Here is an 18,124-nt window from a genome sequence, read left to right as displayed (position 1 = left end):
AAAACTCACCCGTCGCCTTCCTCCCCTCCCTCCGCATCTTAAGGTTACAATTAAGAGAGTTTCTCTGTAGTCGACCCCAGTTCCAGAATCCACTGGAGAATAATGATAATAAATAATAATTGTTAAGAACTTACTATGTGCCAGGCACTGTTTTAAGTGCTGGGGTAGTACAAATTAATCAAGTTAGACACAGTCCCTGTCCCACATGGGGCTCAAACTCTTACTCCCCATTTTACAGATGAGGTAACTGAGGCCCAGAGGAGTTAAGTGGCTTGCCCAAGGTCACACAGCAGCCAGGTGAAGAGAGGATTAGAACTCAGGTCCTTATGACTCCCAGATCCATATTCTATCCACCAGGCCACACTGTGTTGTCAGTCAGTTGTATTCATTGAGCTCTTACTGTATGCAAAGCACTATGCTAAGCACTTGGGAGAGTACAATGTAACAAAAAACCAGACACATTCATGCCCATAACAAGCTTACAGTCTGAGGTGACTAGTTCAGAGTCAACCAACAGGTCAGTGGCCTTGTGGGTCTAGAATCTGGATCTCCTGACTCCCAGGCTCTTACCTCTCCCACCCTCAATCCTGGGAGCTTAGTGTCTCTCCCTCCCTCAACCCATCCTTTGCTAAAAGCAAAAATGGCGGAAAAGAACTGAATATCACTGAATTGTAGACTCCTGTGCCCTTCTGATTTTTCTCTAAACCTACATCCTGAGTACCTAGAAAACCCTGGGTAGGACCCTGTTAAAAATGGTCCTCTTGAGAGGTAGAAGGTCCACATGTTACTATTACTTCTCTGGGTTGCCTCAGAGGCTATCGGTCACCCAGGACATGCAATGGAGAGCATCCACAATTATCCCTTCAGCTACAGGGCACCAGTAGGGCTTGCTCTGTACACAGTTAAGTTCTCAATAAATGCCATCGATGGTTGGATTTATTATCATTGGCCACCGGAGCCCTGGGGCCAATCTGAACTGGGAGCCTCAGCCTGGATAGAGACTCCGTGGGATAATTGAAAAGCAAAGAGGCTTTGACCCCCGGAACTAGGTCTTGGTAACCCTCTGCATGAGGCTTTTGTGCTTCACAACACTGGGGCTCCAAACCACCTATTAAACTGTATTAAACCCATCCTGAGATTAAAGAAATCTACAGTTTTCCAACTGGAGAGGCTGCCAGGCCACATCAGTCTCATTCCTCTTTCATCGCTGAGCACTACCACTGAAAACCGAGGTCAGTGCCCAGACGAACCCGAGGCTTTAGGGGGACTGTGGGGAACAGTGAAACAATTGTCTTCTAATTGGAGGCGGTGGATCAGGGTGGAGGGAGTGGTACTGAGGGGGCCTCTCGGTATAGGCCCTGTACGTGTTCGGTGCTATATTATCATGATCTCCCGTAGCACGGTGCCCGGAGGAATCTTCTGAAAGAATCCATTCATGAACACCGAAAGGGTCTTGATAGGTCAGCGATCACATGGATAAGGGTCTCTCATCCGGGGGGGGGCCTATAAATCACTTAGCTGACCTTGCGGAAAAGCATTTCCCTTCCACCCATCTGCCTTAAAATAAGACCTTCAAGGTAAGCGCACCTTTGCCTTTCGTTCCCGTTGGATGCGGTTAGGGGGTGGGAGGTAGCGTGGGGGTAGGGGAGCAGGGGATGGCCAGAGAGCCCAAATTCGAAGCAATATGTTGGAGATTCTCGGACTGGGAATGCCACTAGGTACGTTGACTGTGTGAACGCTGACCTGGAGTTGTCGGCCCCGTCGAACCTCTAACATTAACTCTGCACGTTCACAAATTAGCGTGATGTCCGCGTGTGTCTGTTTAGCTGAATACTTTTATAAACAAATGCTGTTTGCCCAGTAAATGGGGAGAAATTGCCACCAGCATTTCACACTGATTTAGAAGCCTTTATTCGGATGAAATACCATAGGTTCTAAGGCGGAAGAGACCCGTGTCTTGGTCGTACAAGGCCTCTATCGGATAGGTTTGGCCCTGTTATCCCCTTTGTTTCGTGAGAGGGTATGACGTAGTGGACCTGGGTTCTCTCTTCTTCATGAAATTTAGGTTGACCTAGCGGGAGTGCCTTGCCAACCCTGAGTCATTATCCCTCTGAAATGGTTTCCATCCATTAATGGAATAAGTTCTCTTCCCTTCAGCGCCTGGGTGGAGTTTTGGACATTATCGTCCTGCTCTGTCTTGCTGAAAATGCCCCAGTAATGTCCTCTCAAGCCTCTGTCTGGGATTTCACCGCTGTGAATGTATTCTGTCACGCTCTCCTTAATTTGCCAGGCCAGAGGGTCTCTGGGGAGACTAATATCCACGCTGTGGACCTGAAACGATGACTGTATCTGTCCTGATGGGTATCTTGATGGTAATGCTGCGCGTTGGTAAGTAAGAGCATTTTTTACTGTTTCTCAACAGTCTAATCTGCCACGAAGCAATTTTGAAAGTGGATGACTGATCTCTTCTGGCCAAACGAGTTGGGGTAAAAGATGTCAGAAACTATAGAGAAGCAGGGTGGCCAACTGGATGTAGCATGGGCCTGAGTCTGAAGGATATGGGTTCTAATTCTGTTTCCTCCACTTATCTGCTGGATGACCTTGGGCAAATCACTTAACTTCTCTGTGCCTCAGTTACCTCATCTGTAAAATGGGGATTAAGACTGTGGGCCCCATGTGGAACAGGGACTATGTCCAACCTGATTACCTTTTGTGTACCCCAGTCCTTGGAATAGTGCCTGGCACATAGTGAATGCTTAACAGATACCGTGACAAAATATATGGAGAATCATTCAATCAAAGGTATTTACTGAGCACTTACTGTGTGCAGAGCACCATACAAAGTGCTTGGGAGAGTACAACAGAGTTGGTACACACAATCCCAAGCCTCAAGGAATTTACAAACCCTGACTCTGCCCAGGTGGTGCCATCCAACTCATAATTTCATCAGAGGCAAGATGGCAGCTCAGCTCTTGAACTCCTCTCTGAGAAGATTCATCCTCTTTAGCCACCTTTCTGTTTTCTCCTCTGTGTCACTCGGTCTTGCTGGGATGAGATGGGTAAATATTGACAGTGATTTTAAGTCACCGTTGAAATTGGGAGTGAGCTAGTTTGCGGAAACTGAGTTGGAATACAGTAACAGATTTATCTCGAGAACAATTATTGATTAGATTCCCTGCTAGGATTCTAGGAATGAAGATTGAAATCTCTCTGTCATACAAATTTAGTGAAAGACGCGATTAGACATCACAAACAACAGTTCACAATTATCTCAAGCGGCCAGCAGGAATTCTTGTTAGTAGACTTCAATTCTAATTAAATTTGCTTAGATAATTATCCTGAAATATAGGCTCTCCTTCTCCCTTAGACTGTGAGCCCTATGGGGGACAGGAACTGTGTTCAATCTGATTACTCTGTATCTACCCCAGTGCTTAGTAGAATGGAGGGTGCAAAGTAAGGGCTTTAAAAAGTACCACAATAATAATTATTATTATGATGATGATTAATAAATATAACAAAGCAGGTGCAAACACTTCTGTGAGATTAGGGTTGCACTCTTCCACTGGAGTGTGTAATTTCATGACAGGTTTTGGCTCGAACCCAGTGGGAAGATTACAGAAGGTTCTTTCCCAGTGTGTGTCTGCCCAGACCCCCTGGAACCCGGATTCCAAAGAAACAGTCATGCACCTCTGCGTGACAGCAGACACAGCTAGTAGGACAGCATGAAGTGTCCATAAATCAGGATCTGTTAGAGAGCAGTCGTTCCTGCCTTCTAGGGGAATAAGGTGTATATACGTTGGCTGCACATTCTGTTCCCTTTGGATATGAGCACTGTGTCAATTTTTCAATCAATCAGTCATATTTATTGAGCTCTTACTCTCTGCAGAGCAATACAGTACCCCTTTACGCCAGTATACCTTGGGAGAGTATACCTTTTCCTTTCTGGGATTTTTGTCTCCAAGAACACTGCAAATGAGCCATAGATAATACAGTTGGAGGTGAGATGAAATTAATTGACACAAATGGAGAGAGCACATTATGGGCTCTAATGAAATAATTCACAATCACTCACCCGCGAATTGTCTCAGCCCCCCGTGGCAGGAGACTGGCTTAATTAACCTCCATTACACAAGAGGGGAACTTGCGACCCAGAAATAAGGATTTGCCCTCTGCAGGCCTAGGCCAGAGGGTGGTAGGCAGACCGTTGCTCTTAGCACAGGAGGCTGTCTCTCTCTGAAATGCCACAGAAAGAGCTGCAGATGGGTAGCCGAGCAGGGCTTAGCGCTCTGGCTTCCTGTCGTGAGAGCCCTCTGCCGATCGACCTCCTCTTTCTGGGGGAAAGGTGTGTGTGTCCTTTTGTCCCACAGGCAGAAGACCTATAAGGGGCACTCCTCGGGTCTTCAATCTGCTATTTTGTAGTTCTCGGTCAGACTATTATTGCTTCCCACTGAGTCATGCCCTCTGTGAATGATCAGACATTGTTGAAGGCAACTGTTCTTCTGGAGTGACCGTGAGTTGGGCTCATCTTGGTGGTGGTATTTTTTTAACTCTCCCCCCACTCACCTCTAGGCTGTAAGCTCGTGGTGGCGAGGGAATGGGTTCCTTGTTATACTCTCCCAAGTGCTTAGTACAGTGCTCTGCACACAGTAAGCACCCAATAAATACCACTGACTGACTGATTCACCTTTCCCTCCCTCTACCCACCTGTCCCCATTCACTCCCTCCCTCTCTCGACCTTGCGGTCTCTAACTAACCCAATCTTGCCACCCTCCCACCCCAGTGCCCAGTGAATTTTCTCAGTCACCCATATTAAAAATATCACCTACTTCTCAGTCAATCCATCGCTTGCATTTACTGAGCGCCTATTGTGCGCGGAGCACACAAAGCATTTGGGAGATCACAATGCTACAGAGTTGGTAGACCTGTTCCCTGCCCACAATGAGCTTACAAGTCCTCCCTGCTGACCAGCCTGCCAGTGCAGAATTGGTGTTACACAGTTGAGATCACGGTTATTTGATCCTGTCATAAAGAGAGAAATAGGTCCCTAGTAAGAAGGAGGTTTTTTTTTTAAAAAAATTAGGCTGTCCTGGGTGGTTGTCACTCTCATTGCTCCTGCTGTTATGACTCCTTTCTGCTAAACAAATTTGTGTAGGATTTTATTCCTTCCCACCAACATCAGCCTGGGTAAGAGGAATCTTTTCTACTGCCATTTTATAAACGATTAATTCTTTAAATCCGTTTGGTAAAATAGATGGGCAAGAGCCGGATACTCCTGACCTTCCGTCTGAGCTACCACTTGGGCCTGCAAGAAATATCAGTAAGGACATTTAAAAGACTTCTTTATTAATTAAATCAACTAATAATATTTACTGGACCCCTGTTCTGTGCTGAGCAGTGTACTCAGTACTTGAGAGAACGCAACTGAGTTAATAAGCACATTCCTTGCCCTCTAGCAGGGAAGACAGACACTAAAATTATTTATAGAGAAGATGCAGAATCAATCAGTGGTATTTATTGAGTGCTTATCATGTGGGGAGCCCTTTACTAAGTGTTTGGGAGAGTACAATACAACAGAATTGGTAAACCTGTTCCCTGCCCAAAAGGATCTTAAAGTTTAGAGACGGAGACAGACATGAAAATAACGTACATATGTATTGAGGTTGGGGTAACTATTAAGTGCTTAAAGGGTACAGATCCAAGTAAATTGGTGACTCAGATGGGAGAGGAAGTAGGGGAAATGAGGGCTTAGCCATGGAAGGCCCCTTGAGGGGATGTGATTTTAGTAAGGTTTTGGTGGTGGGGACAGTGGTGGTCTGTCGTTTACGAAGGGGAAGGGAGTTCCAGGTCGGAGGGAGGATGGGGACAAGGGGTTGGTGGTGAAACGGACGAGAAGAAAAATGGGATAGTGCTTTAGTAATAGGGTAGGAAAGATAGGAAGCAGTGTGGCTTGCTGGAAAGAACCAGAGGACTTGGGTTCTAATCCTTGCTCCACCGCTTGTCAGTTGTATAACCGTGGGCAAACAGCTTAACTTCTTTATGCCTCAGTTTCCTCAACTCTAAACTGGGGGTTCAATTCCTGTTTTCTCTCCTACTTAGATTGAGAGTACCATGTGGGAAGGGACTGTGTCTGATAAACTTGTATCCCACCCAGTGTTTATAACAGTAGTAGTTAGTACTACTAACTATAGTAGCATATAAAAGCATGTAGTAAGTGCTTAACAGATAGCATTTTCAAAAAGCATTACAAGTGCTTTGCTAATTCTAAAGAAGCAGGTTGGGGATATAACTTGAGGAAAATATAAATTCATTGTTAACAGTAATAATGGAATGGATCAAATCCTCAGTTTTTCCAAGCACTGTGCTAAGTGCTGGGCTTAGAGATACGAGGTTTGGGGGAAATACTTGGATGGAATTTGTTGAAAGAAATGATATAAGACAATTTGTTTATACTGCAATAACAAAAAATGTAATTAAATTAATAAATAGAATGAATTTTTGAGTCAAAACTGTGAGAAGTACATGACTGCTCTCATTTGGAGGGGGAGCTGGAGTCATCTCCAGCACCTTTACTGGACACTCATTGGCTAAACTACAGTGAATCATTAGCCAGCAGCCTTCGGATTCCCAAAGGCTTCTAGGATTTGTTGCCCCTAGAGATAGCCTCTGTAGGAAGGGATTTGGCCCAGGAATTGATTCCCAAACTATGTTTGGGTCATTAATTCGGTGCATATGGATAATCGAACATTCAACCAATAAACCTGAGTCTGATTTAAGACTTAACCTTCCTGCCTGCCCTGTCGCCAGCCACCATTTGGGAATCTCAAATGGCTGGAGTTCATAAGGAAGAAAAGATAGTGAATAGAGCTTCAGGGCTGACCATTAAATTAATATTTGGGTTGGGACAGGTGTCCCAGGGGTAAAAGAGAAGCAGCGTGGCTCAGTGGAAAGAGCCCGGGCTTGGGAGTCAGAGGTCATGGGTTCGAATCCCGGCCCTGCCACTTGTCAGCTGTGTGACTGTGGGCAAGTCACTTAACTTCTTTGTGCCTCAGTGACCTCATCTGTAAAATGGGGATTAACTGTGAGCCTCACTTGGGACAACCTGATTACCCTGTATCTCCCCCAGAGTTTAGAACAGTGCTCTGCGCATAGTAAATGCTTAACAAATACCAACATTATTATTATTATTCTTAATAAAAATGGGGCACTGTCCCTCTGACCTGGGACATGACAGAGCAAAGTATTTTGGGAGGCACCATGGATATGGCACAAGACTGGGAATCAGGAAGCCTAGGTTCTAATCCCAGCTCTGCCACTGGCCTCCTGGGTGATTTTGAGCAGGTCATTTAACCTGAGTTTCAGTTTTTTCATTTTGAAAATAGAAATAGAATCCGTGCTCTCACTACCTCCCTCATTAGCTTGAATCACTCCCAGTCCTTATCACAGTTCTGGGTACCTATTAAGTATTTAATGAATCATTTTTTCCCACAGAAGGTTTTCTCATTTCAATTGATCATATCAGCTGAGTGCTTAGTGGGTGCAGAGCACAGAGGTTAGGAGAGCACAATATGCAGAAACATAAAATACAGATTATTAACCATGTTTTTCATTTCATTGATTTATAGACAACGCCACGTTCTTCAGTGGGGTTTTTAAAAATGTGGAGAGTGTGACTTTATTTTTTGGTAAGTAGAACTTGAAATTTCCTGGGAGAATTTGGGAAGAAATATTTCCCAACCTAAAATATTTTCCCAAAACTTGTCATAGCAGAAAGGGTGAAACCAGGGAGTGATAATGAAGGAAAGCTAAGAGGAATCTTTTTTCTTTCAAAGGTAGGTTTCTCAAAGGCAGGGACAGCAACTCTGAAGAGAGTTATCTGACATGCCCAAGAATAATTGTAGTATTTTTATTATTACTCTGTGATCCTCGTCATCTCCGTCCCCAATCTAAATGGGATTGCCCCAGAATGGAACTCCTTCTTAGAAAAGAAACGTGGTCCAGTAGGTAGGTCACAGGTTGAGGGAGTCAGGAAACCTGGGTTCTAATCCTCACTCCACCACCTGTCAGTTGTGTGACTTCGGACTTCATTCAGTCATATTTATTGAGTGCTTTCTGGGTGCAAAGCACTGTACTAAGTTACTTAACTTTTCTGTGATTCAGTTTCCTGTTCTTAAAATAGCGACAGGATCCCTCACCGCCCAGTCCAATTCAGTTTCTCCAGGATTGTCTGCGAGGGGAGGGCCTGGATGAAGTGGGGGCGGAGGGTGGCGCGGAGCCAGGTTGGGCTCCACTCCGCTGGGTGGAGGCAGGGAAGCCGAGTGCCCTCGGGAGACCCTTTACCCGAGGCTCCAGGGGTCTCTCATCCCTGCAGACTGCCTGGGGTCCCACTTCACCTGGCTGCAGGCCATCTTCACCAACTTCCCTGCCCTGCTCCATTTCGTCAACAAGATGAAGTGCGTCACGGGCCTTTGTCCCAAGGATTTTGAGGACTACGGCTGCTCCTGCCGCTTCGAGATGGAAGGACTGCCCATGGACGGGACTGACCGGTGAGCTCTGTGGACCCTCGGGGCAGACGGGCTACCCACGGCCGTAGGAACCCGTTCGGGGAAAGCACTTATTATCTGTAGAGTTGCTTGTTCTCAGAATCAATCAATGGTATTTATTTCTTGATGGCTTAGTTTCTGTAGAACATTGTCATGGGTGTTTACTGTGTACAGAGCACTGTGAAAGGTACCTACTGTGTGCAGAGGCACTGTAGTGGATGCCTAGTGTGTACAGAGTGGTATCCTGCATGCCCCCGGCATCCATGGCGCCTAAGTACTTGGGAGAGTACAATAAATAGGAGGTTGTGGGAAGATGGTTTTGAAACAATGGAAATAGTACCATGGGTTCTGTTATACAAGATGGTTGTGGGAGATGGAAAGCCTGTACTGAACTATAACTTAATTCTCTGACACTTATCAGTGATAGTGGGCCTCATCTTACAGAGGCCCAATTTGCAAGGCCTAAAGAGTGAATTTTAAAAACTTGCAATTGGTTTCCTTTGGAAACGTGCTGAAGGCCTGATGACTAACCTTGTTTTGAGACAGCGTTCTAAGGGAAACTGCTCCACACTCATGGTAGATGCCTGCTGCATGCAGAGCACTGTTCTGGGCACCTATTATGATGCTGGGTTCTCCTAATATTAAATCATATTCCAGACAAATCACATTGTGAAAATGTACATTGTCGCAGAAAAGATTGAATGCATTAATGGCCATCTCCCCTTCATGACCGTAAGCTTGTTGTGGGCTGGGAATGTCTACTCTCTCTATTGTATTGTGCTCTCTCAAGAGCTTAGTACAGTGATTTGCACAAAGTAAATGATGAATTGATTGACTGATGCCTGAGTGCTAAAGAAGCCTGAATGTACACAAGGACTCGGGATGCCCGTAGCAGTTTCGTCACCTGGAGTCGTGACCGTTGATCCGGGATGGCTTCTTGGTGGAGGTGAGATTCCGGCAGGGCTTCCTCATTCCTATTCTTCCCCTTCTCCCCACAAAGCTGTTGCTTCCAACACCGCAGATGTTACGAAGAAGCCTCAGAGCTGGAGTGTGTCCAGGACCCAGCCCAGCTCTCCCCAGACGTGGGCTGCGTCTCCCAGAACATCACGTGTGGTAGGTCGGGTCAGGCTCCCCGCAGCCCTGGTTCTGGTGGTTCAACCAGTCGGCAGTACCTGAGCACTGAAGTAGATGCCTGCTGCATACGGAGCACTGTTCTGGGCACCTATTAGACACAGATCACCGTCTTGGGAGCTGGCTACGTGCGGGGGGTTATAATGAGTGCCTACCACTTAGAATAGTAGTAGTAATTATTGATTTTTTTGGTAACTGAGAGGTAATTCACTGGTGAGAGTAAGATATAGTCCCTGCCCTCAAGGGGCTCATAATCCAAGAATAAAGAGGGACTGGCGTGTAAGGAAAGATAAGATACGAGAATCCCAAAACAACCTAAATGACAGGGATAAAATAAAAGCCAAAAAAGCCGTAGAGTCCTGTGGCAAGAAGAGCAGAGATGAAAGTAGTATCTATTAAGTACTATCTATTAAAGTATCTATTAAGCGATTGAGCGCTCACTGTGTACAAAGCACTACATCAAGCACTGGGAAAGAGTAGTAGAAGTCCCAATCATAGCATTCCCAGCCCCAGTAAGTTTCAAGTTTGCAATGTCCAAAGGAAGCACATCTTCTTGTGTCCTCCCATTCAGGGAAGAGAGGACAACTGGTGGAAATGGATATTCCAAAATCTCTTGATTTTTCTGCCCCTAGAGTCCAGTGATTCTTGCCAACAGCTTTTATGTCTCTGTGACAAAGCTGCAATTGAATGCTTTGCTGGCTCCAACATGAACACTTCCCTGAACGGCCTGGATCCCGCCTCGTGCATGGGCACAGGTAAATCACGACCAGAGTTGTGGGAGGTCTGGGTGGCAGTGAAATCACAAGAGGGCTGAGAAACATCTTCCTGGGAGTTTCTGGCCCATTGCCTTTTGTAACAACAGTGAGTCACTAGACTCTAAGCTTCTCCAGGGTAGGGATCGCGTCCTACTTACTTTATTGGATTCAATTTTGACCCTGGGGGGGCTGGGGCGGGGGGGAGTGAAAAGGCTGCAATGAAGACACGAGGGTGGGAATAGATGGGATGGAGGGGTGGGGCAGAGGAGGAATTAGAGGCAAAGGTCACACAGTAGGCCAACGTCAGAGCTGGGACTAATAATACTAACTGTGGTACTTGTTAAGCGCTTACTATGTGCCAGGCAGTGTACTTAACTCTGGGGTAGATACAAGATGGGGTAGTTACTGAGCCTGTTGTGGGCAGGGATTGTCTCTATTTGGTGCTGAATTGTACTTTCCAAGAGCTCAGTACAGTGCTCTGCGCACAGTAAGCGCTCAATAAATACAATCGAACGAATACAAGATAACTGGGTTGCATATAGTCCCTGTCCCACATGGAGCTCACGGTCTGAATTCCCATTTTACTGATGAGGTAACAGGCACAAAGAAGTAAAGTGACTTGCCCAGGGTCACACAGCAGACATGAGGTGGAGCTGGGATTAGAATCCAGGTCCTTCTGACTCCCAGGCCCGTCCTCTATCCTCTAGGCCACACTGCTTCTCAACCCAGCTCCCTGGACTCCCCTTCCCACGACTGCACGGTCATATTTGTTTTCTTTCTTGTTTCTGGTCCACAGGGACTTCAGCAGAACTTCCGACGCCCAGCTTGTGGACCTCCAAACCAGCAGGTGAGAGTGGGGAGGAGGGAAGGGGGCGGCCGGCTGGGAAGGTGGAGGCATTCGCGCTCACGCTGTCCCTGCTCTCTGCTTGACTAGCTCTGACGGTCAGCCCTGGAGCCGGGGCCGGCAGAACGGCCCCCAGTCCTCCTGGTAAGTGACCCGCGGTGCTTGGGACTGCGAGGCCGGCAGGTGGAAGCGGAATGCGGGCAGGGGTCCCTCAGGGGCAGGTGTGAGGGGGTGGCTGACTGAGCCAGGGAGTTGGAGGGTGTAGATTTGCGCCAGAGGAAAGGGGGGTTTCATTCATTCATTCGATCGTATTTATTGAGCGCTTACTGTGTGCAGAGCCCTGCTTGGATGGTTTGGGGGTGGAGGAGGGAGCCAAGGGGAGAGGGTGTGGGCAAGCTGGATGGAGCCCGGGAAGGGGAAGGGACTTCCGGCAGGAAGGACTCATCTGGGCATTTTCAGGATCGGAGGACAGCCCGACTCTCTCCGGATCCCATCCGGCTGGGCTGGCGACGTCTTCCCCTGAGGGCTTACACCCCGAGGGCTCTCCAGATCCAGGTGAGGGAGCTGGCGGTACCGGAAGATCACCGGAACGGTATTGGGGTAGGCAGGGCAGGACTCGGGGGTGGGTTGGGGGGGTTTGGTTGGGAGAGCTTCAGCTCTGGGACCCGATCGCTGATACTGGAGCTTTCTAAGAAGGTTCAGGGGGAAGAGAAGAGGAGAGTCTTAGCTTGAAATTAGCCTCCCTTCAAAAATCATGTAGGTTGATTGATGGCATTTATTAAATGCTTTCTATGTGCCAACCACTGTGCTAAGTTTTGGGATCAGTACAAGAAATCTGGACTGGATCCAGTTCCATTCCTGGCTCAGTGCTTAAAAGGGAACAAAAGCCTGGTTTTCATCCCTGTCTTACAAATGAGGAAACTGAGGCCCAGAGAGGAGAATTGACTTTCCTATGGTCACACAGCAGACAAGTGATAAAGCTGGGACTAGAACCCAGGGCTCCAGACTCCCAGTCCTGTGCTCTTTCCACTAGGCCTCTGATTGACATTCAATTAATCAATCACAAGTATTCACTGGGAGCCTTTTGAGCACCAAGCACTGTACCGAGTGCTTGGAGGAGGTACAACAGACATGAAAGACAGAATCCCTGACCTCAAGGAGCTTGCAATTTAATGACATTATGGCTTTTGTTCAAAGAGCCATTCTGGAGATATGAAACAAATCGTAAGGCCACACAAAGATCTCCTGCACCATATTGCCCATTTCAGTCACACCGTGTGGCCTCACAGGGCCATTTTTCCGAGTACGTTTATGGCCGCTTCCCCGAGGACAGTTCCTCCCTGACCCACCCTTCAGCAGAGGCGTGTTGTCAAGGGAGCCAGTGGGCCCGGAACTGTGTGAGGGATGAGTATCTGTGGCCCAGGCGGCCCTGCTTGCCAGACTTGGATTAGCGCCGGTTCTGATCTTCGGCAAGCTTGCCTGGGAGAGCTGGGCTGACCAAATTAGGCCAGGGTCACCTCTGGGGTCACCTCAGCACATATGTGGCTGCCCCAGAGGCTTTGGGAATGTTGTTGAGCAGATCAGGGGGCCATCCCAGAGCTTAGAGCTCCCCAGTGCCCTTACTGGGTTCTCCCAGGACCTGAATCCCCTGAAATGGGGATGGGGTTTCCCCACACCTGCCTGAACTCGACCTAGATCGGGCTTGGAATGGCTCCCCGATGGGTCAGCTGAGGGACAAAGGTTTATCTGACTCTCCTGCAGGGTGCTGTGTTTTCTTGGCCTTGGGTGAGACACACGGGGATCTTGGCAGAGAGGGGACTGGGCTGTGGATGGGGCGGGCCTGAGTTGCCGGCGACATCCATGGCCGGCAGGTCTTTGAACACCTTCTACGCTCTGCAGGGACGAGGTTTCAGGTACCAGGAGTGATCCTGGCCCCCTCAGAGCCGTCCCCAGCCACGACCCTATTGACACCACCAGCCTGGTCCCCAGCCACATCCCCGACTAACAAAGAAACTGGAAGACCTACAAAAAACCGTGAGTTAATGACACTTCCACTTGCTCACTGGGAAAAGGCAAAGTGACTTTTAGTTTGTGTCAGAGTAATAATTGTCAGAGCCTCCCCACAGAGAGGGGATGGGGGGAAAGGGAGGGCTGTTGAATGGGGCCTTGATCATGGTTGGAGGTGCTTCACCGTGTCCAACACGGCAGGGTCTCATAGGGGAGCGGGGTTGGAGTTTCCAAGTCTCCCACTGGACCAGCATCTCACGTCGGGTTCAGTCTCGACGCTTCCGCTGTCTGGGTGAGGAAACAGAACCCATAGATTTGGCTCCTCCTCTGGAGGACCTCAAAGGCAGGGGAATGGACTAATTGAACTCGGGAAGCATCATGGCCTAGTGGAGAGATCACGGGCTTGGGAGTCAGAGGACTCGGATTCCAATCCCGGCTCCGTAAGGTACCTGCTGCGTGCCCTTGGGCAAGTCATTTCACTTCTCTCTGCCTCAGGTTGCTCACGTGCACAGTACGTTTTCAAAATCTGTTCTCCCTCCTCCTTAGACTGTGAGCCTCACGTAGGACCTGATTATCTTGAATCTCCCCCAGCACGTAGTACTTAAGTGTTTAAGTGCTTAACAGATACCACAATTATTATTTATGATTATGAACCCAGGGCTGGTTGGTCGAGAGGGAGGGATCCAGTATGCGGTTTTGGAGGTGAGATGTCACCACTGGCCGTTTACTGGGGCGCTCTCCTCTCAGGCTGACTGACCTCTGTCGCCCCGCTCCCGGTGACTCCTCCCTTTCAGCATGCGACAGACTCACCTTTCGGCAGCTGGACTGGGACGGGCAGGTGAAGCGGGAGCTGCCCCGCCTTGGAGAGATGCTCTTTTGCTTAACCCAAAGGTGCCCAGAAGAATTTGAATCGGTCGGTTGCTTCTGTGGACCAGAAGAAAGAGGAGCCTCTGCTGACATCCTAGACAGGTATTTGCAGTCAGTGGGGTCAGGGGTGCCTACTGGGATTCTGTTTTATTCTGGCTTCTGGGTTATCATGGGCAGAGAATACGTCCACCGACTTGGTTGTGTTCTCCTAAGCACGTTTAGCGTAAGCGTTCAGGAAATACCACCCTACCAAGCTCCAGTCCGCTTGTACACTGAGTAGAGACTGTACACATGTTGTGCAAGACTTGGGGAGCCTCATTCTTCCTCACAAGTGCCGTGGTTTCATGGGTGCCCCGTATCTTGGTGGGATGTCATTTTTTAAAGGCATTTAAGTGCTTACTATGGACCAGGCACTGTACTAAGCTAATCAGGTTGAAAAGAGTCCATGTCCCACTTGGGGCTCAGAGTCTAAATACCCATTTTACAGATGACTTAATTGAGGCACAGAGAAGTTGTGATTTGCTCAAGGTCACACAGCAGAGAAGTGGCAGACCTAAGATTAGAACCCAGGTCCTTCTGACTCCCAGACCCATGCTCTAACCTTGAGGCAACGCTGCTTCTCTTTGGCAACAATGCCAGGCAGCTAGTTACACCTGCCCTTCGGGAGGCAGCTTGGCTCAGTGGAAAGAGCCTGGGCTTTGGAGTTAGAGGTCATGAGTTCGACTCCTGGGTCTACCACTTGTCAGCTGTGTGACTGTGGGCTAGTCACTTAACTTCTCTGTGCCTCAGTTACCTCATCTGGAAAATGGGGATTAACTGTGAGCCTCACGTGGGACAACCTGAATACCCTGTATCTCCCCCAGCGCTTAGAACAGTGCTCTGCACATAGTAAGCATATAACAAATGCCAACATTATTATTATTATTATTTTAATGTTGGTATTTGTTAAGCGCTTACTATGTGCCAAGCACTGTTCTAAGCACTGGGGAAGATACAAGGTAATCAGATTGTCCCACATAGGGCTCACAGGCTTCATCCCCATTTTACAGATGAGGTAACTGAGGCCCAGAGAAGTTACTTACCCAAGGCCACACGGTTGACAATTTTGTAAGCTGGCATCAATCAATGGGATTCATAGGAGTTAGTGAGCACCTACTGTGTGTCCTAGACACTGTCCCTGTTCAGTCTTGGTCTTTTCAGGTGGGAGAGTCTTAATCCTTTCAGCCTGTCCTCACGCCTGTAGAGTGCTTACTACGGTCCTCTGCACCCAGAAAGCACTCAGTAAATATTACTACTAGTCCATCCCACTGATCATCTTGGCCGCCCTTCCCCAAAACTTTTTCAACTCTGTCCCGTCCTTCAGAATGTCACCCAGAACTTATGCAGAATACTCAAGGGGTGCATCAGGGCCCCACTGGTTGCCTCGGGCTGTTGTAGAGAGGAAGAGGAGACATGATCCCTGTGGAGGGTAGGTCTACGAGCCTACGGAGAATATCCTCGGGTGACAACTGGATCGAATTTGATTATTGCTACCGGGAAGGTTTAAATTGCTTTTCCTCTTATCCTGGGTATTATGGGTCATTAGAGAGAAGATGTGTGTTTGGGAAAGCTAGAGATTCGTGGTGAGGTATTTCAGGTCCGTGGGTATATATACGTTAGGGCTGTTAGTCCTTCTCAAAATGTTACCTCCAAGGATCCAGTTCATTCATTCATTCAATAGTATTTATTGAGCGCTTACTATGTGCAGAGCACTGTACTAAGCGCTGGTGTCCCGGTTGGGGACTCTCACTACAGTGGGCCAGATGGGTCACTGGTCAGATTCAATGGGGCATTTCTCACATCGTTTTTTTCTCCTCAACCTTCCCCTGTGATGAACCCAGGCTCCTACAGCTAAAGGTTAAGGCAATATTTTGTTGGTTTTTTTAAAAAAAAAAAGCAATAAAGATAGAACAAGAAGAAACAGGGCCAACTGGTCTATCTGATGGGTGACTATTTCCTTTTCTCTAGCTGCTGTTTTTCCCACCACTGTTGCCTGGAGCAGGTGAAGACCATGGGCTGTGAGCTGGAGCGGAGCTCCCAAGTGGAGGTGGTGTGTCTGGACCACAAACCGGAATGTGAGTTTTTGGGAGGGGAGCGACTTCCATCTCAGGGGCTTTGCTGAGAGCACGAATGACTGTGATGATTTTTGCCGAGAGAGTGCCCGCCTCTCTCCCGAGAAGCCCACGCTGCAATTGACACATCAGTCTCAAAGGCAACAGCAAGGATTTAGGATCTTTCCATAGTGACATTTAAAATACAGCCAAAGCCAATGGATTGGGCTGGTCATTTGAAGGGATTAAGAGGGACCAAGTTATTTGCTAGGCATTTTGTGAGGTGCCGGGAGGCTTTCAGGTTCCAATTAATTAATAATCAGTAATTAATAATTATGGTATTTGTTGAGCGCTTACAATGTGCTGGCACTCTACTAGATGCTGGGGTTGGAGACAAGCAAATCGGGATGGACACAGTCCCTGGCCCACGTGGGGCTCACAAATCCCCAATTGACAGATGAGATAACTGAGGTACAGAGAAGCGAAGTGACTCGCCCAAGGTCACACAGCAGACAAGTGGCGGAACTGGGATTAGAACTCATGACCTTCTGACTCCCTGGCCCGTGGTCTATCCAGTACACCATACTGCTTCTCTAGCCAAAGAAGATAGGATCCCCTCAGGCACTTCCGTTTCCAAGGTGATTAGCTTGTATTTACCCCAGTGCTTAGTACAGTGCCTGACACAAAGTAAATGCTTAACAAATTCCATTTTTTAAAAAAAACCCTCAAAAAACCCAGAGAAGCCCAAGCTACAACCCAGAATGCCTGTCACCTCCGACGCGTGGTACATTGGGCAGACCCACCTGTGAACCCGACCTGCTCTACCTGCTTCCCGTAGGTACCGGCTGGAACGCGTGCGAGAAGCTGCTGTGCTCCTGCGATCGGACAGCGGCCGAGTGCCTGGCGGCTGCCTCCTTCAACAACAGCCTCCCACTCCCTTGGAGACCAGGCTGTCGGGTTACCCGGGCAGCGTGTCCGAGCGGACTTCCCGGGAGGCCCTTCGCCTCCGTCGAACTGGGATCCAGGAGCTCCAGCTCGGAAGAGAGTAGTGAAGAAGTTGGCCCACCGGGTCGTTTCCTAAGGAGACTGAGAAGATTCGTGGCGGAGCCTCTGGACAGTGCAGGATCCCGCTCACGGCGTGGGAGATGAGTGAGTTTCCCCTCTTCAGAGAGGCGCTAGGGGCAGCTCTCGGTTGAAACGTGGGGGTTTCAGTTCCCAGTAGCATGTTAGTTTCCGGATACGGATCTTTTTGTATAATCCAGGCTCAGCCCAGCTCTTCAATAAACCTAAAAATCAAGGATGTGTTTGGAGGTGGCTGGTTTCTTCCAGCAGGAGAGAGGTTGGGCACCACGGGGCAGGAAATCGTGAGGTGGGGTTAGCGGCCCATTCCGTCTCCTAAAGCACCCGCCGGATTTTGTGATTTGGTTTACTTCGTAGTCTCTGATCGTTGTGCTTGGTGGTGGGCTGTGTCTGGCCGAGGCTGGACAAGTCAATGTCCGGACTTGAATTCTGTGTCACTGAAACCCTTTCTTCAGGGGAGCTCAGTGCTCCCCCGGAGTGGGCTGATACGTTGTCTTTGAGCTCCCGGTCACTCCCGAGTGTGGACTCTGGCATGTGGTTTGTGATTGTGTGTGTGGGGGGGGGGGGCGGGCAGTTCAGCCCAACTGCCCACGTTGTTGTATGGCTCAAAGTCTCATTGCCTGGAGGATCATTTGTGTGTCTTCAATGATGTTGCCAGTCCTTGGTCCAGTTTTCCAGGGGGGTGTCTGCTGCGAATGGCTGAAAGAGGCAGGACCTGTTCCACAGGTGGGGATCAGACCCGTTCTCTGACCTCCAGCTGTGGGAGGAGGGTGGGTTTCAAGTTCAGCCTTGAAATCTCTCCCCGTCCTT

At 48.5% G+C, this 18,124-nt stretch overlaps 2 protein-coding genes across 2 annotated transcripts in view; both read left to right on the top strand.

The window, feature by feature from the left end:
* The window catches only part of HHLA1 (HERV-H LTR-associating 1), a 16,332-nt gene extending 16,201 nt beyond the window's left edge, over positions 1–131 (top strand). The window contains exon 16 of the mRNA XM_039911925.1: positions 1–131. This exon is cut by the window's left edge and continues 349 nt beyond it. The gene's annotated coding sequence lies outside the window, so the exon portion shown is untranslated.
* Positions 132–5,220: 5,089 nt separating this feature from the next.
* OC90 (otoconin 90) lies at positions 5,221–17,514 on the top strand (the record flags this gene model as incomplete). The annotated part of the gene is made up of 12 exons (XM_029062089.2): positions 5,221–5,317; positions 7,623–7,682; positions 8,369–8,543; positions 9,541–9,653; positions 10,304–10,426; positions 11,223–11,273; positions 11,361–11,414; positions 11,730–11,825; positions 13,170–13,304; positions 14,072–14,246; positions 16,152–16,258; positions 17,073–17,514. Coding segments are annotated over 12 exons (1,497 nt in total), but the record flags the coding sequence as incomplete, so codon positions are not given.
* Positions 17,515–18,124: the final 610 nt, after the last annotated feature.

The sequence above is a fragment of the Ornithorhynchus anatinus genome, chromosome 4 (assembly GCF_004115215.2).
Source record: "Ornithorhynchus anatinus isolate Pmale09 chromosome 4, mOrnAna1.pri.v4, whole genome shotgun sequence".
NCBI classification, from domain to species: domain Eukaryota; kingdom Metazoa; phylum Chordata; class Mammalia; order Monotremata; family Ornithorhynchidae; genus Ornithorhynchus; species Ornithorhynchus anatinus.
The sequence above is the reverse complement of the archived record's forward strand: the minus strand, read 5'-3'. Positions and strand labels throughout refer to the sequence as shown.